Source organism: Barbus barbus, assembly GCF_936440315.1.
Source record: "Barbus barbus genome assembly, chromosome: 34".
NCBI lineage: Eukaryota > Metazoa > Chordata > Actinopteri > Cypriniformes > Cyprinidae > Barbus > Barbus barbus.
The window spans coordinates 5,705,799-5,725,449 of NC_136762.1; the positions used below are offsets into that span (position 1 = coordinate 5,705,799).

The 19,651-nt window shown below is 34.7% G+C and overlaps 2 protein-coding genes across 2 annotated transcripts; one reads left to right on the top strand and one right to left on the bottom strand.

Annotated features, from left to right (window-relative positions):
- The first annotated feature begins 2,294 nt into the window (after window positions 1-2,294).
- LOC306853991 (B-cell receptor CD22-like) lies at window positions 2,295-14,145 on the top strand. Its single transcript, XM_079391750.1, has 15 exons — window positions 2,295-2,333; window positions 5,016-5,060; window positions 5,155-5,559; window positions 6,410-6,733; window positions 6,846-7,103; window positions 7,229-7,495; window positions 7,810-8,073; window positions 9,782-10,042; window positions 11,251-11,338; window positions 11,476-11,584; window positions 11,736-11,866; window positions 11,938-11,995; window positions 12,091-12,200; window positions 12,351-12,405; window positions 13,507-14,145. The coding sequence occupies exons 2-15, from the start codon at window positions 5,024-5,026 to the stop codon at window positions 13,744-13,746; spliced, it is 2,607 nt and encodes an 868-aa protein (XP_079247876.1). The 5' UTR covers window positions 2,295-2,333; window positions 5,016-5,023; the 3' UTR covers window positions 13,747-14,145.
- An 889-nt stretch (window positions 14,146-15,034) lies between these two features.
- On the bottom strand, window positions 15,035-18,415 carry LOC306853773 (uncharacterized protein; the record flags this gene model as incomplete). The annotated part of the gene is made up of 8 exons (XM_079391419.1): window positions 15,035-15,097; window positions 15,206-15,224; window positions 15,363-15,431; window positions 15,957-16,068; window positions 16,309-16,602; window positions 16,703-16,986; window positions 17,072-17,450; window positions 18,379-18,415. The coding sequence occupies 8 exons, from the start codon at window positions 18,413-18,415 to the stop codon at window positions 15,035-15,037; spliced, it is 1,257 nt and encodes a 418-aa protein (XP_079247545.1).
- Between the last annotated feature and the right edge of the window lie 1,236 nt (window positions 18,416-19,651).

Consider the following 19,651-nt stretch of genomic DNA (forward strand, 5'->3'; position numbering starts at 1 on the left):
GTGTGTAAATACATCTAAATGCCACTTCAGATGAAGCTTCTGTGTTTCCTCTGCATTGCAAAGATGAATTTTGTTGATATTGACTTAATTTGCTTGGTAACAGCCCAAATGTCTTATTATTCTAAATAACTGATTCCTTTAATTAAAAACAATAAAACAAATAGTTTAAGATTTATAGGGCTATCCCAGGGGTGTCAAACTCTGCAGCCCAGCAGGGTTTAGTTCCAACCCTGTTCCAACACACATACCATGTAGTTTTCAAATAAGCCTAAATGATTAGATTAGCTGGATCAGATTTGTTTAATTAGGGTTATATCTATAATGGGCTGTGGCCCCCCAGGAACTAGGGAGTTTGATACCCTTGGCATATCCTAGTTTTGCCTCCCTCCCGCTGTTAAAAAGTAATTTTTAATCTGAGTACATTTCAAATGATCTCCTTTTTACTTTTACTTGAGTAGATTTTTAGACTGGTACTTTTACTTGCACTTAAGTATCATTTCATTAATATAATGGTACTTTTACTTGAGTAAAATATTTTCATACTCTTTCCACCTCTGGAAACTGTGTATTTAATATACACAGCACAGTGTGAGAAACTAGTGATGTTCTGCATCCACAGATGTGCTGAAGTCATTCAAAGTGAGGGTCTCTACACTTCCTACTAATTTCGGACAGCTGTAACCCTCCAAAATTTGAGATGTAATCTTCTTTTGTGTTAGGCTATACAGTGTTTACTGTTCTCTATTTTGATCACAGTGTTTTTAACAAAATAATTAATAAAACATGTTAGTAGAACAGTGGTATACCCACAGATAATATTCTTTAAAATTTTGAGTGATGAAGATTTCAGAAAAAAATTAAGCAAGCAAGAATGTATGTAAGTATGTATTTATCCCATTACTGAGACCTGGTCCCCAGTAGTGAAAGTTCCCAATTCTTAACCAGATATCCTAACTGCAGAGATGTGGGTCTTTCTATAATGGATTTCAAATCATCATATTTCAACAGAGAATTATTCAGCTTCCATATCATCCACTAATTTTATGATCCTGAGTCCCAGTTAATGCAACTTTAAGGCTAATTAATTTATGGTCAGTTAGAACAGCAGGCAATATAGATGTCTTTGAAAAGATTCTAAACCTGAAGAAAACAACCAAATAAGTGTCTGTTGTTCCATGTCTTAGCAGTGGGGTTTTTAACCTTTCAAATATCAATCAAGTAAAGACTATAACTTAAGCGTATTAGATCACTGTTCATTCTGGATGGCATCTATCCAAGAAGTCATTCAGAAGCAGCTGTCGAATTTTCTCCAAATTGTTGTTTGTGTTCTTTGGGGAAGTCATTGTTTTTGCGCTCTCTCCCAACACAAGCAAATAAATGATAACGGGCCTCACTGGACAGGACACTGGCTTGCCTAATCTGTGAGCTACATCCTCCACCTCACTCATTTGTTTCCACAAGTTCAGACACTACTCCTTAGCAGGTTTCCATCACTTTGATCTTACAATTTTTAGTTTCTGTTTCTGGAACTCTGTATAGTTGATCACCATCTTTGATTGTAGTGCTCTTCAACTATTCTGCTTTGCGAATGAGCTTTAGCACTTGCCTGTTCTGCAACTTCGGCTGTTAATTCACCTTTGCATGTCCGTAAGTCCACAATTTCTACATGAAAAGGTGGGATGATTTCATCTCTTCACTTATGTTTGAATATGTTTTGATGATTTTTTTCAATGTCTCTCTTGGTGTGTGCTATGATGATGATCTCTTGAAGCTTTTTAATGAGAGATCACCTTTGGATTTCTTTGATGCTGGAGTATTAGTGTGTGACATATATATAAAGCCACAATATCAACAAACAGTCGTTAATTATTTTAGGCGTTCTTTCTATTTCCTTAAAAGTAGAAATCATCTTAGAAATAATATTTAGGCCTACGTTCAATGTGGTTTGGTCATTCAGTAAATTGTTAAATTACAGTATTCTCTTATTCATGGTAATAAACACATCCTGAAAGACTGTCCTGTTTACTTTTTCCTGTTGCAGCATTAGTTTGTTGATAGCAGCAGTTAGACACCTCCATTAGCGGGGGTTTTATTTTCTGAATAGTTTTGACAGAACTAACCACTGCCACAGGAAGTGAGCTTCACGCTTCGATGACAGAATTAACATCTCTTTATCTCTACCAAGAATGTGTGCTTTTTGCCTATTTCTTTTATGTCTGTAAGTTTAACTATGCAAATATGACAAGTTAGAAATGCACTTGGGTGAAATTCTCCTTTTGTTTCTCGGTTTGAACATTAAGACACCAATTGAGAACAACGGATTCGATTTGAAGGTAAGAGATTTTTAACTTTCTACGTTTTTTTTTTCTTTGGTGAAAACACATTTGGTAGTTGTCAGATTACAGACATAATCGGTTAAAATGTAAAGTTCAGGCATGACAAGCAATGTGCTTCTTCAAACAAAACATTTTTGGCATGGGAATGTGTCATTATAGTGTGACAATGTTATTTATGGAAGGTAGGTATGGAAGGTATTTAATGTTGTTGATTTATGGAAGGTAGGTATTAGAAACACTAAATGACATGAGTGATGGAGAGTCTGATGGTAAGTTATTCGTCCTGGGTCGGCTTAGCATCTGACGGCTCATCTGATAGTGGTCCAGGCATCATATTTAGATGTTTTATCCTAACATTACTCATAATCGGTCAAACTTTGGTTTTATTATTTAATTTTTGTCTTGCCATATCGTTTATTGTACGCTACTGTGATGCTATTTATTCTAGTCTGGCCGTTTCCTGAAGAAAATAAAAATCTGATCTATGATTTTTTTTGATTACCCAAAGTTTAGTGGTGTTTCTCTCTTATTAAAATTATAAATGATATAACTAAACAAATTAATAATTGGGCCTAGGTGAAGCTGTGCGCTTGAATTTGTCATAGCATCATCCTACACAGTGTGGTGAATTATTATTGCTCATTATTGTCTATTGGCTATTTTAGTAGCCTAATTTAAATAAAATGGGTTATCCTAATATATTGATTAATTACATTGTATTATAATATTACACCACCCAAATACAGTGGTGTGAAAAAGTGTTGGCCCCCATCCAGATTTTTTATTTTATTGCATGTTCGTCCCACTTTAATGTTCCAGATCATCAAACATATTTAAATATTAATCAAAGATAACACAAGTAAACACAACATGCAGTTTTTAAATTAAGGGTTTTTTTATGAAGGGAAAAACAAAAATCCGCCCCCGCCCACACACACACATCATGTTGATATCATGACTCATCCAAGAGGTCACAAAAGACCCCACAACAACATCTAAAGAACTGCAGGCCTCACTTGCCTCAGTTAAGGTCAGTGTTCATGAAAGAGACTGGGCAAAAATGGCCTGCATGGCAGAGTTCCAAGACGAAAACCACTGCTGAGCAAAAAGAACATAAAGCCTTGTCTTAGTTTTGCCAGAAAACATCTTGATGATCCCCAAGACTTTTGGGAAAATACTCTGTGGACTGACGAGACAAAAGTTGAACTTTTTGGAAGGTGTGTGTCCCATTACATCTGGCGTAAAAGTAACACAGCATTTCATACCAACAGTAAAATATGGTGATGGTAGTGTGATGGTCTGGGGCTGTTTTGCTGCTTCAGGACCTGGAAGACTTGCTGTGATAAATGGAACCATGAATTCAGCTGTCTACCAAAAAATCCTGAAGGACAATGTCCGGCCATCTGTTTGTGACCTCAAGCTGAAGCGAACATGGGTTCTGCAGCAGGACAATGATCCAAAACACACCAGCAAATCCACCTCTGAATGGCTGAAGAAAAACAAAATGAAGACTTTGGAGTGGCCAAGTCAAAGTCCTGACCTGAATCCTATTGAGATGCTGTGGCATGACCTTAAAAAGGCGGTTCATGCTCGAAAACCCTCCAATGTGGCTGAATTACAACAATTCTGCCAAGATGAGTGGGCCAAAATTCCTCCACAGCGCTGTAACAGACTCATTGCAAGTAATCACAAACGCTTGATTGCAGTTGTTGCTGCTAAGGGCGGCCCAACCAGTTATTAGGTTTAGGGGGCAAGCACTTTTTCACACAGGGCCATGTGGGTTTGGATTTTGTTTTCCCTTCATAATAAAAAACGTCATTCAAAAACTGCATGTTGTGTTTACTTGTTTTATCTTTGATTAATATTTACATTTGTTTGATGATCTGAAACATTAAAGTGTGACAAACATGCAAAAAAAAAAAAAAAATCAGGAAGGGGGCCAACACTTTTTCACACCACTGTATATACTACCTTCTAATTTTCGTTGTCAGTGCAGGCTTTTATTTATTTTTTTAGCTTACTGACCATTAGTGTAGGTTGCATTAAAAAGTCTTGAACATAATACAACAGGGTAAAAATATAGTTGACGACTAGACATAATCATTTCATGACTCCAGACACTAATTTTTGAAGACAGTGGCATAATACAGTGAAATAATATGTTCTTTAGCCATATAAAAACAGTTGCCATGTATGTGGGTGAAATTTACCCGCTGGCGCTTTTAGGTATACAGCGATCTCTGGCGGTTCTAGTGTTAAGGAAAAAATAAATAAATAGGTGTCAGTTATTACAGCAATAAATGAATTAGCTTTATGGGGTAGTAGGCCTGATTGGTTCATTACTGTAATTGCAGGTTGAATAACATTCAGTAACAAATAAAATAAATAAAAAATAAATAAAAATAAAATAAAATTTTAACACACACACAGAAAAGCAATTATAAATAATTACCAAATTGCATGTTGCCAAAATTACGCTTTTGGCATGCAATGATGAACAAAAAAAAAAAAAAAAAAAAAGGAAGGAGAAACAGACTGACTCATTAACAGCTGTGACTACAAAAATACACATATTCACCCACACACAACGGCAAGCACCAAAAGTGCTGTCAGAGTTTGTTCTGAAAAAACTGGAGCTCAACAGAATAATATAACTAACTGTTTTTATTTCATTAGCAGCAGACAGAATGATGGTTCCTGAAGGGATTCCTCTGCTTCTGTTTGGTGTGTATTGTCTGGATTATATACTGAATGCTGATTTCTGTAAATGATTATGCTAATTGATTGATATACATCACTGATGTTGGTTTTCCTGCAGTTCTTCTTGCGGGCTCTAGCCCCAGCTCAATTGAAGAGCTAATAATTGTGCCTGAAAAAACAGAAACAACATATGAAGGGTCATCTGTGACCATCGCCTGTGATTACAAAAAAACAAAGGATGAAACATATACATTGCTGTGGTTTAAAGATCAAATTTTTCTCAACGGCATGTTTACCGGGACTATTGTATACAGTAACACAGAAGAACGTCCCCAGTCTCCGGATTACTCCAGCAGAGTGGAATACATCACTGATACAACATCACAAGAAAACCAAAAAGTGTATTGGATAAAATGCGCTTTAAGAATCACCGATCTGCAAAAGACAGACAGTGGGAACTACAGCTTTAGATTTATTGGTTCAGAAAAGTACATGAGTAAAGCTCTGTCTCTCAAAGTTAAAGGTGATCAAGAATTTATTGAATGGGATCAATTTGATGCTGTGATTAAGGCTGTTTCTTATATAAAAGTCTGGGGGGGCCACTGGCAGTAACCATGTTGCTGTTTTTTTAATACGATGAAACTGAATGTGACCAGGGGCTCAAAAAATTACACTTAGCAAATAATAAAATAGTTCCTAAGACCCGACACTATATTTAAAGTCTTTATGAAGGTACCACTGGTTCTCGTGTGTCTCATAATCAATCACAATTCTCCAAATATGAATAAATATGTCTTTTAATCACACAAATGAAACCTCTAGATCATCAGTGAGAATATTTAGAAGAATATTGTGCAAAAGTCCTTGATGACTTTTGAACACCAGAGGGTGAGCAGATGATTAATTTTCATTTTTTGATTATAGTTTTGTTAATCATGAAATCTTATTTCTGCTATGGAATAGTAAATTGCAAAAAAAAAAAAAAAGGTAATTGTAATTTTTTCTTCATTTCTGAGTTTACCATATATTTCACAAATCTGTATTTTTTGCAAGATATAAACTCAGAATTACAAGATATAAACTTGCAATTCTGAGAAGAAAAGTCGGAATTATGTCAAATACACTTGCAGTAATGGGAAAAAAGTCAAACAGAACTTTTAAACTCACAATTCTGACTTCATCTCACAGTTACAACATTTACAAGTTTATTTATCAGAAATTGTGCTTTTCTTTTCAGAACTGTGAGTTTCTCAAAATTCTGACTTCTTTTCTCAGAACTTGAAATTACAAGATTTCAATATATTTCTTTCTTGGAGAAAATGTAAAGGTTCTGGATCATCTGTTCTCACTCCATATTCTTCTCCTGATTCCAGACAATCCTTGTAAGGTGCACATTGAACCATCAGAGCTGAAGAATCCACTCAATGAGTCAGAAGACTTCACTGTTCGCTGTTCCACATCTGGTTCCTGTGATGGTCATCCTGAGTGGCTCGTCCATACATCAGAACAAAAGCAAGAATGGACATCCTCCTTGTCAACTGATACGATTATAGAGACTGAAGAGGGAAAAGAAGGCAGAAAGGTCACCAAATTGAAGCTCAAAGCGACATGGAAGGATAACAACAGGAATCTGTCTTGTCGCCCAGCAAACAGTAAAGATAGCTGGCAGATCAGGAATATCACACTGTCTGTGGAACGTGAGTGTGTACATCATGTGTTCATGAACAAACACTGTATATTTAGTGTACACAGTCACTGACTGAGCATTATTCACTCCAGCTGTCCACTTCATCTCTTTTTCGTATCTAGATGCACCTAAAGAGACAAAAGCAACAGTGAGCTCTGAGGATGTAAAGGAGGGAGATTCTGTCACTCTCTCCTGCACCAGCAGAGGTCGTCCTGATGTCAGCTTCGCATGGTTCAAAAAACAGAAAACAGAAAAGTCTCAGAAAATGTCTGACTTTGAACTGATTGATGTGAAAGCAGAAGACAGTGGAGAATATTACTGTGAAGCTAAAAACAAGCATGGAGCAGAGAAATCAAATATCATTGGAATCGATGTGAAATGTAAGTTTTATATTTTATGTAAACAGATGAAGAAAAACCAACCAGAATAAATCATCTGCTCAAATCATTTTTAAAAGTTACTCTATTAATTCTTTCTTGTAATCATGCATGTCCTGTGCCTTCAGATGGTCCAAAAGAGGTCACAGTGGAACCTCAGGGCAGCATTATTGATCTCAAAGAGGGAGACAAACTGACACTTAAGTGTTCAGTGAAGGACAGTAACCCATCAGCCAAGCAGTTTACATGGTACAATAACAGCCAGGTGCTACAACAAAACAGTGAGACATTAACCATCATTAATGTGACAGCAGATAATACAGGATCTTACCATTGCATGGCAAATAATAATATTGAAGCAGCAGAGTCAAATGCAATTACAGTATCTGTAAAGTGTAAGTATTGCTATTTTCATTTTACTAATAACATGTTTATGTTCTTGATGAAATATATGTTAAATATAAAATCAATCTCTAACATAAGTGTTACTTTGAAGTTGTGATGAATCTCTTGTTTTAGTATTGCTCATTTTGGAATTTTCTGCAGAATGATGTAAATTTTAATAATCAAAAAGCATGTTAGAGGCTAAGCCCCTTCACATAAATTAATTACAATTACATATTTCTACCAAAATCTGCAAGAATATTTTATTATATTATACTGGTGTGACAGTACTCTTCTAAATTTACACTCTTCTGGTTTCTCACAGATTCACCAAGAAACATCAAAATAGATGGCACACCTTCTGTAAAAGTGGGCACTCCACTGACTTTGACATGCTCAGCTGATGCTGACCCTCTGCCACTCACGTACACATGGAAGCACACACCTGGACTGTCTTCTGTCCCGTTATCAATGAAAACTGCACAGTTAAACATTAAGAACATGACCGTTCAACATGCAGGGCAGTACTCATGTGACGTTACCAACACTATTGGTACAAGATCACACACCATTAATGTTGATGTGCTTTGTAAGTCTGCTGTGCTCTAATTTAATATTAATATATTAAATATTTTTTCTAATTATATAAAAACATAGAATACTACAAATAATTAATTTAACATTTTTAATAATTAGGAAGTGATTGAATTAGTTAAGAATTATGAGCTGTAGTTTATGTCAGTTCAGTATGTCTCAGAGTCCAAAAGACCTACCTTTAGTGACACTAGGCTGTGGAGGACTTTTCTTGAATATAAATAATGATGTTCTCTTGACAAAAACAATTCACATCCTTAATGAAGGCATCGACTGCATTTATACTGTGTTAAGCACAAAAGTGCATATAACAGATTACAGTGCCTGGTAAAATATCACTAGTGCCTCACACAAATGTATGACTGTACACTAATATTGTTAAATAGCTTATTCAATTAGTCGTTAAAGTGTTTTTCACTTTAAAATAATGGTCCGGATCACTAGTAGTTCCTGCAAGCTGACAAGGTAACGTTTGAGTAATTAGTGAGGGGTTAATGTATTTTTCACTTCAATGCTAAAGTTCTACTAAGGAACTACTAGTGATCTGGACCATTATTTTAAAGTGAAAAACACATTAACCCCTCAGTAATTACTCACACATAAATTAATAAGTTATTTAACGTTTTATATCTGACACATGATGCACAGTCATACATTTGTGTGAGGCACTAGTGATATTTTACCAGTAGGTAATTTGGAGTGGGATACATATTGAACTGACATAATTCAATCATGAGTTTGTCAGCATCACTTCCTAATTATTAACATTTTTAAGTGAATTATCGCTTTTATTATTATTCTCTGTTTTTGTTTGAAATAAACAGAACATCCATCCTTTGGTAAGAGTAGTAGTCACAATTTTAAAATGTAGCCAACTTATTTGGGGATTACGGTGGCCGAGAGAGCTCAACGCGCTGCAACTTCAGAAAACACATGCAAATAGACAAAACACCAGCAAATCAAGAAAACATCTTCATCATTTTGACAACACATACGCTGCAAATGCTCACAACACATGCAAATTGAGAAACGCTGCAAATGCTCACAACACATGCAAATTGAGAAACGCTGCAAATCCTCACAACACATGCAAATTTCTCAATTTGCATGTGTTGTGAGGATTTGCAGCGTTTCTCAATTTGCATGTGTTGTGAGCATTTGCTGCGCATGTGTTGTCAAAATGATGAAGATGTTTTCTTGATTTGCTGGTGTTTTGTCTATTTGCATGTGTTTTCTGAAGTTGCAGCGCGTTGAGCTCTCTCGGCCACCGTAGGGGATAGCATATTCATAAATTATTTTTCACAAAGAAACCAGTCGTTCACTTTTAAGATGTTACTGTTGTGATATGTAATTAACTGGTTACTTGTTAACAACGGACCATTATTCTAAAGTGTTACCCTCTTTTCTACTAGTTATTTGACACACTTCAGCTTTTTGAGGCAAAAATGCTTCTTAATTTTTTTTGGAAAGATATATATATATTTATATTATATATTTTTCTGACAGATATAAGATTGTCAAATGTTTCTGATTAGTTTAGGTAGTCTAATGAATGACTTTGCCATGATAGATTGGTTAATATTACACCGTCCAAATTTGTCTGCCATGAATTTCAATAACAGTATAACAATAAATCACATAATCAGTGCTTTCCATCTACCTAATGTTATGAATATTTGCGTCTGTTTGCCTGCTTTCTATAGATGCTCCAAATATAAATATTGTCCATAACATGACAACTTTAACTCAGTGGAATTGGGAGTTTCCAGTCTATCTGACCTGCAGAGCAGATGCATTTCCTCCCGCCACTGACTACGAATGGTACAGAGAGGAGAACAACACAACCGTACTGTCACATCACCAGAACTTCACTGTTCAGCCTCAGAACCCAGGAATGTATTACTGTACAGCAGCCAATGCTATCGGAAAATCACGATCCGAAAACATCATGTTATTTATAGGCAGTGAGTATGAAATAACACTCATAACTCATTTATAAAATGATCTGCATTTAGTTATTCTAGAACTTCTTCTGCAAGACTGACATGGCCCTCTTTCTACAACTTCCGCTTTGGCGTAACCATGATGACCAAGCAAGTTATTTACCTAATATTTTAATCATATCTTTTAGGGAGTGGGATAATTTTCTGCATATCATTCCGTGAAATGTTAATGAAACTTTTATGAAACCATAACAATGCTATTGTGTTTGAAGACATTTAGGAAACATGCTAAGTACACATACTTGTTTCTCTGAAAAACAATGCTACAGCCAGTTATTCTACTTTGAAATGTGTGATTCCGCCCCCCTGCCAATTAAACACTCCGGGTTGCCAGTTGGTGTGGCCATGGAAGCCAGCAAACGAACTGGGTCAGAGATTCTACCCGACCTAATATTCCTCGTCATCCATCTAAAAAGCTGTACTGTATGGCGAGAGACATGTTAAAACACCGATAAATCAACTCATCAAATTACAGTGTAGGGCTCGTTCCCGTTGCACTTCCTCAATCTGGCAACTGGCATAAGCATCATGTCTTTTTCTAATATTTTGAATTTGGAGTATAATATGTGACCCTGGACCACAAAACCAGTCTTAAGTCGCTGGGGTATATTTGTAGCAATAGCCAAAAATACATTGTATGGGTCAAAATGATCCATTTTTCTTTTATGACAAAAATCATTAGGATATTAAGTAAAGATCATGTTCCATGAAGATATTTTGTAAATTACCTACTGTAAATATATTAAAACTTAATTTTTGATTAGTAATATACATTACTAAGAACTTCATTTGGACAACTTTAAAGGCGATTTTGTCAATATTTAGATTTTTTGGCACTCTCAGATTCAAATAGTTGTATCTCAGCCAAATATTGTCTTATCATAACATTTATTATTATTTATTCATAATGTTTATTCAGCTTTCAGATGATGTATAAATCTCAGTTTCGAAAAATTTACACATATGACTGGTTGTCTAGGGTCATATGTATTGACCCCTTTAAAAAATGTTAAAATGTACATTGTAAATGCACAATTAAATTCTTCAGCATTTTGTAGTTCTTTAAGTGGTTAACTGGGCTAATTCATAAATTTGGGTTACATTAAGTCATGCAGGGTTGAGTTTTAAAAACAATGTCATGATCTCTTCCCAAACCTCTTTTAATTTAGATAACTCTCTTATGGTGTTCTACAAGATCATCTTACCCATCATTCTCCTGCTGATTCTCATTGTAATAGCCATCTTTCTGATACACAGGTGAATTCCTCTTTCTTTTTATAGATGTTATTTATGTAAAAAAATCATTTATTAGTTTATCAGCATATTAGTAGTCTTATGAGACGTTTAGTTCGAGGTTGTCAGTTACTCCAATTGTTGTGCTTGGTATTTTACAGGACTATCATCAAGGCAAGATCAGATCAGCAGAGTGGAGCAGATAATCCATTGTGCTTTTTTCCAGTTTTCCTGTCACGCTCTTCTACACTGACAAACTTACTATTATTGGTTATTTTACTTCTGTTTGTTTCGCAACTACGCTGCTTACAGTATAATATTGAAATCAACTTAATATGCTTTTTTTTTAAAAACAATGAAATATATATCTTTGCTTAGTAAGGGATAAATTCTGTTTTGTTTTGTATATTTAAACACTTAGAGATCACATAATAATACCCAAGAGGATCTGTCAGTGGAGGGAATTCCTGATCCAGGTTACGGAAGGGTTAATCAATCACGTCCGACACCCAGTTCCCAAGATCCTACACGAGCACAGGACCTTAATCCAAGGTAATAGCAGCAGAACCGATGGAGACATCCCCTTTTTATAATGAAATTAATTATTTTTTCTTTCTCTTAAGGCCGAAATCTGATATCCACACGGTGTATTCTGCTATTAAACTGCCACAAATGAAACAGGTGAGAGAATGTTGTTCTTTTATTGAAACATCAGTATCACAATCAACTGACGCTTTTATGCTTAGCAAGTTTTTTTTTTGTTTGTTTTGTTACAGGCAAGACCCCCAACACAACAAAAAACTGGATATATGGACAATGGTGCAGCTACATCTACCCTAAACTATGTCACTTTTGATTTCAAGGGGCAAAATAAACCAGAAAAAAGGTAGCGCAGATAAGGAATATTAAAATCAGAAGTTAAACATAAATTATAACTTTTATTATGAAATCAGAAAAAAATACATAATTTTATTGCTCATTTAAATATATGACAGATGCACTAATGATGCTTTTAAATGTATGATTGTGATTTAAGAGTACCTGAAGGATCATCAGTCTATGCTATGGTGTCAAAAAATAAGCAGACAACGGTAAGACTTCAGAATATATCAGAATATTAAAAGTTACAACGTGTAGTTTGTGTATTCACGCGCGCTCTAACTGTTGCTATATTAAATATTGTTACGGCCGTGTTTACAGAGATGAGCTGACAATGCTAAAGCTCTTTCATGAGATTTGAATTGTCCGCTTTAAGACGACTTCATGCATAATACAGCGCAGCAATTTGAATAATACTGAAAAAAGCTCAGAAACCTGATGATGTAGACTTGTATTCATTAGCCATGGCAGCCACTCCAGATGAACGCATATACGTCACGAAAGGCTCAACTTTCCTTTTTGAACCGGAAGAACAAAATTGCTTAAAAAAATAACACTTTTACCTTAATAATAGATGTAACGAGTGCTTAAGTTGTTTTCACTGAGTTGTGTTTTAGGGTTTCATGACACTTTAAGTGAGTTATTTAGGCTATATCTTTTGCTTTAGTGTGTCAGTAAATATCAGTTTACATTTCCAAACATTCATTTTGCCATTAATTTTAATAATCCAGTGAGATTTTTGTTTGCACAATGAGTCTGGGCATACCTTGGGCAAAATCTGCTTTAAACGCAAAGGATGGTCACACTAAATGTTGATTTAATTTAGTTAATAGAAGTTCATTGATGAATAAAATCTGTTTATGGCATTATTTTTGACAGCATGCTCATTTTACAGCATCTTTACACAAGTGCCTAAAACTGTTGCTTTGCAGGTAGGTTTGTTGAGGCATCTTGGAGATGTTGCCACAGTTAATCTGGATTTGTCTCAGTTTGTTCTGTTTCTTCATGTCATTCCAGACAGACTGGATGATGATGAGATCAGATCTCTATGTGGAGCACTGGCTGCTGTGAGACTCCTTGTGCAAACAAAAATCTCACTGGATTATTAGACTAATTGCTCATTATTTAAATTGGGTTATTTTTAAATAAAAATAGATTACATAATTATATTCTATTCAGAATCGTTGTATTCTGTTACAATATGTCTAAAGAACAAACACGCTCAAAATAAGGTGTACACAATTGAAATTGTATGGAGCACTTTTTATTCAACTGTATATTGAGAATATTGTATTATTTCTTCCTCTTCCTAGAATTCCCAGTCGGAAAATCCAGATTATGAGAATGTTTCTTCTGCATGTGTGCCAAAACTTCCATTCACAAATATGGACTGGGATTCTGATACCAGTGAAGAAGATGAAGTCAATTACTCCAGCGTGTCTTGTGCTGCCAAGCCTGCTGTTAAAGATCCCAAACACAACCAGAAGAGCCGCTTTAGCAGTTCAAGTTCTGACGATGAGGACAGAACTGAATATTCGGCCGTTAAAACATAAAACACAAGGAGTTTCCAATTTAAGTATTATATCCTTAATCTGTATCATAGTTATAATATTGGTCAATAAAGATATTTTAAAGTGAAAATATTATATAAATTGTGATTTTATAAGTGTGCTTTCTACTTCACTTTTTATTTTTGCAGTGAGTTGCTATTGCATTAACATAATATTCATAAATATAATTAAAAATGTTTTAAAAATGCTACTTCATTATGTATCAATTTGTGTGATCAATTCTTGAGTGGAAATTTGCCAAAGATGGTGTGATAAATTTAGTTTCACTACATTGTGTGAAATGCAACAATATAGTTTTGTGATTTCATTAAACGTTTATTTTTGCCACTGCTGAACTGCCAAGCTGAGAACATTTGACTGATTGCATAAAACTGTGAATTTAAAAAAAAGGTCTCCTGGGCTCAGTGATTTCAGGAAGGAATTACAGCACAAGTTTGTTATAATATGAGAAGCAAATAATTGTTCACAAATAAAATATTTTAATATGAAACTTTAATTGGACACAATAATGTAATTGAATCATATTTAATAGTCATATACAAAAGTAGTAGAGAAATTTTTAACAATCAGCATAATTTACATACGTGACCCTGGACCACAAAACCACGAATAAGGGTCGATTTTTTGAAATTGAAATTCATACATCATCTGAAAGTTGAATAAATAAGCTTTAGGACAACATCTGGCCAATATACAACTGTTTGAAAATCTGGAATCTGAGGGTGCAAAAAAGAAAAATTGCCTTTAAAGTTGTCCAAAGGAAGTCCATAGCAATGCATATTACTAATAAAAGAAAAAAAAAAAAAAAAAAAAAAAAAAATATATATATATATATATATATATATATATATATATATATATATATGTATGTTTACAGTAGGAAATTTACAAAATATCTTCATGGAACACTATCTTTATTTAATATCCTAAATTATTTTTAGCATAAAAGAAAAATTTATCATTTTGACCCATACAATGGCTATTGCTAATATAGCTGTGCAACTTAAGACTGGTTTTGTAGCCCAGGGATATTCAGAGTGATACTTCAGTGCAGTTATTTCCTCAACCAACCTGTCCAAAGGATTTGATATTCCAAAGATAAATGCATATTATATAAAAGTATGTAACGTATTGTATTGAAAGGCATAATATCTTGATGCTACATAATATGCATGGCAAATATTTTATTATTAATGAAGTCTGACATTGTTGATCTTCTTAAAAATGCTATAGTGAAACCCATTTTGGTTTTGGACATGTAGCTTTTTCATCAGACATTTCCATAGATGTTGCCTTCATCCGTGTTGATGTAATCAGCTTCATAATCATAATCCTTATGGAATATTTCAAGAAAGAGACATCAGTAATTTTAGTAAGAATTTGTCAAACATCTATTTCCAGAGTGTAACACAGTAATAGCAGAAATAAACAATATACTCACTGAGTGGGATTTTGGATCACTGAGGTGCATGGGAGAAAATACACATTCTTGTTATTTATTTATTTTAAATGCCACGTATATTTTGTTACTTCTGAAAAATGTAAAAGACTGAACATCCACTTATTAGAGACTTATATGTGGTTCAAAGTGGCTGTACCTCTTTGGTGATGGCATTCGAGGTTTGGAGAAAGGCTTTTTTCCTGACTCTGTATTTGCATCTTTTGACCTGAGAACAGATGTTATGTGTAAGAAAAAGAATATCATGCTGTAAGTTTTAATAACGCCTTTAACATTTTGTTTAATTTCTACTTTATTTCCTGTAATTTGACCTCAAGTTTAACGTGCTTAATTGCTGACAGCTCCAACATCTTTTAAATAACTTTTAAATGAAGTTACAGATAATTAAAGATCATATAATCAAGCATCAAAGACAGCAAATACATAAAAATTATATTGCAATTAGATAAGCATTGCTTTCTTTATATCATCCAATGAACATCTACACAGCCAAATATGGTAAGTGGTGTGAAAACTTGTATTAGACATCAACTTTGCTCTCAGAATATCTAATTAGCCTTTGCTGAAGTGTGAAGCTATAAATAGACAGAGAGACAGAAAGAGACAAGTCTTTGAATATCATCTTCTCATTTCATTTACAACAGATTTATCAAAATCAGCAGTATTTTAGTTCATATACAATGACATTCAATTTGGGAACACCTGGATTAAAGAAACATAAACAAAGAGTTACCTTTGTTGCTTCTTGTGTATGATGACTACAGCAAGGATACAAGCCAGAAGGAACACAAGTGAGGGTGTTAGGATGTAAAGACCAATAGTCTTGAGTACAGTGAGCACTGGGTCTGCCACATGATGGAAAAGGGGTAAAAATTTATCATTATTTTTAGCACACAACTGATAAGATAAATTATCTAAAAGGCAAGGCAATGGTGTAAGTATGATCTATAGAAAAAAACAAAACTAAACAAAGCACATTCTTCTTTTCTGGATTGGATTCAAAAGATTTGGAGCGGAAGTGAGTCAGTATAAAACCATATAAATGATGATATATGGGTGGGACAAAAAACTAATAAATTACTCACTTTGCACATTTAAGACAACAAATGTCATAATATCTCTTCCAGAAAAGTTTGCAGTACATATTAATTTCTTCCCATGGTCTTCTTTTGCACCCAGAAAGGTTATGTTGGAATAGGTGATCTGATCTAAACCAGAAAGTGTTTTGTTCCACTCTGTGACCTGCATGTTCTCATAGTTCCATGTGATGTTTGGATTCTCGTTCTGGCAGGAATGGTAGATGGTACAAGTGAAGTTCTTTGTGACGCCTTCTGTGACATCTGCCAGTTCAGGCTCAATCATTATGTTATGATGAACACCTGGAATTAAACTGAAACCTTGTAATAGGTCCAACTGTAGCATTTTAACTGAACTTACAGCTAATATCACACAAAGCAGTTCATGTTTGTGTTTACTCACATTTGGCATTTTTATCTTTTGTAGTTGTCACTGTTATGCCACCATAATGTGTTACTGAACACTCAATAGTTGAATGTTCTGTCTTTACGACACCTGTGCGTGTCAGAGTGATTTTCCACAGACCGTCTTTGATATCCTCATTGTCTAGTTGATCAGATCCTTCTATATCGTTCAGAGTGATGTTTGGTTTGCTGTATGGACACGTGTGAAAAGTTGAACATTCTACTGTGATGGTGTCACCTGTCCTTTCACCTCCAAAAATTTTGATGGTGGGCAGCTGTGGACTTGCTACAAATAGCAGAAATGTAACAATTAGGCAACACACTCCCACAACTAGATCATGATTTAAAGAAAGAAAAAAATATTTACAAACCTTTGACGAGGATTTTAGAGGTGACATCATAAAATTTGTAGGTGTGAACGTTTTCAGGGTCAATCCATGCATATAATTTTTCTTCATGGTGGGATGGTTCCAGGTGTTTGATCAGCAGACTGCAATCCCAACTTGAGTTTCCATATAAATCAGTTTTCCCTTTGAACTTCTCAATGACAGCATTTGGATTCAATGGATCATAAACTAAAGGATAACCTTTGGAGACCCACTGATACCACACAACTCTACGTTGGTCTTTGGGTGGGTATGATGTGTAGTTGAAAGAACATGGTATGACCAGACAGGAACCTTTGAGGCCGTGAATGTCTTTTGGCATTCTCACTTCCCATCCAAAAGCATTATAGAACAGAACACCTGTGGTACAACAGTTGGAGTCATTACATGTATAGATAGACTGGAAATTTTAGGCTTTCATATGTCCCATATTGTTTTCTGTTAGTATTGCACACTATAATACACTAAACTTTGCACATTTCATACGTGTCAGTAGTAGATTCAGCATATGTGACTACTGTAAACATTTAGTGTAAAGATGTTTGGCTGTTTTATATGATTGTTAAATCTTGTCATTGCTGATTTGGTGTATAGTATGTTAAATGTATTAAATTAGTCATAAAATGTAATAGGCATGTGTCAATTATCATTTTATACTGGGATTAGAAATAACATTCTTTCCATATTGTCCAAGAAAAATAGCAACATCTATATTTAAATAGAGTCTAGATTTAAATGATATTCAGTGATGTGACAGAGTTTGTTTTTAGTCACAGTACTTATCAATTATACAGCATTTGTTTGTCTGTCTAGTCTTCATTGGCAGGTGATCTGGATGTTGTAGTTTTTACTGAGCCTCCATCTTGATCTGTAGTCCTTTACCACCGCCAACTTGAGGCAACATAAAATTCCTACCCTTGACAACTCACCCTCGAAATGCCACACAGACACACAATTTACACTATAAAGGCACAATGACTTATGGGTTTCACTTTTTTTTTTTTTTTTTTATGTTGATTAAACTGAGAATATTAGTGTCTGTTTTATAGCTTCATATTATTTTATCACGGAATAAAACATATGACTGATCTTGTGAGTGTAAGGCAGATGGTAAGCTTTTTTTTTTGACTGCTGTGAATAAAGTTGTCCCTGTGTGTGTGAAATCATAGCCTATAATTGTATTTCATAATTGAGTAGCCTAATGTGAAAATTTCTATTAAACTACATTAATAAATGCAAACATTTATTGTGACACAACATGCCCAAAACATGCCAACAGACAATGTACCTTGGAAAAGTAAATGAAGCATAAGTGGCGCTTTCATGTTCCTGGGTCAATACATAAACAAAAACCAAAGTTAAATGGCAATAATGTGTGAACATCCATCTTAACACATTATCACTTTTATTGTATTTTTCACAGTAATGTCCTTAATAATAATAATAATTTAATAATCCATTCGGTCTTCTAAAGCACTTTTATGTAACAATTTTATTTATCATTCCTACCTTCTCAGTAGTCCTCTGTAGAGGAATGGATAAGAACCTTCTACCAAGAAGAGAAAAATACGAGAGGTGAAGAGAGAAAGGAGATGCGTATTTTTCAGAAAAAATATTTCCTTGATCTTGTCAGAGCTCATCACATCAAAGCGCTTGTGTTGTGACACCACAGTCAAAAATTGTATTTCCTGACATGATCACCACAAGAGAGGGTTAAGAAGTGGTACTTTTAAAAACAAATGTACAATCGACAAATTGAACTTAATAATAACACAAATAACACAGCTAGTTTTAAATCTGAACTTGTTAGGATTGTGCATTTTCTTTTCACAATTATTTTTTTACAAAGGTTCATATTTCTCACAACATCTGGTTTAATCACTTCTCTTAATTCAGTAGCAATATATTTTCAAATGTAAATGACAAAACAAATGTGCACAATTACAAATACAACACCACAATTTAAAACACAAAATACAACAGCACAATTTACTGTTTGCTAGTACTGCATATTCTACAGATTTGCTGGTTTCTGGGGTAAAATGTACTTACAGTTTGAATTATTTACTGTAGTTCACCTTTGACCTCTGATGATTCATAAAGGCATTAACTGGACATGTTGCGTTTCTTCTCTGGCAAATTAATTCAAAATCCTAAAGCCTATGCAAGCATGCAGTGCTGTAGAGTCTCTGAAGAACTATTAAAAGATACTGACACCTAACACATAGCCTTTGGTCTATTAATGCCTGGAACAAATGCAAACTACTATTTCTACTAATGTGCTATGCTGCAAGCGTAGATAAATGGCAGAGTAGAGCAGAGATAACAACATTAATAAAATCAATAAAGTCAATACATGCTACAGACTGAAAAACAGACTCTGACAATATTTCAGATAGTATACAATAGACCCACAAGAAAAACCCACTGTTGATCCTTGTTTGGGGGAGTCGTGGCCTAATGGTTAGAGAGTCGGACTCGTAATCGAAAGGTTGCGGGTTCGAGTCCCCGGCCGGCAGGGATTGTAGGTGGGGGGAGTGAATGTACAGCGCTCTCTCCAC

Coding starts and splice junctions, on each gene's coding strand:
- LOC306853991 (XM_079391750.1), top strand. CDS start 5,024: ATGATGGTTCCTGAAGGGATTCCTCTGCTTCTGTTTG. Junction 11,339..11,475: donor GCCATCTTTCTGATACACAG/GTGAATTCCTCT, acceptor GGTATTTTACAG/GACTATCATCAAGGCAAGAT. Junction 12,201..12,350: donor CAAAATAAACCAGAAAAAAG/GTAGCGCAGATA, acceptor TTGTGATTTAAG/AGTACCTGAAGGATCATCAG.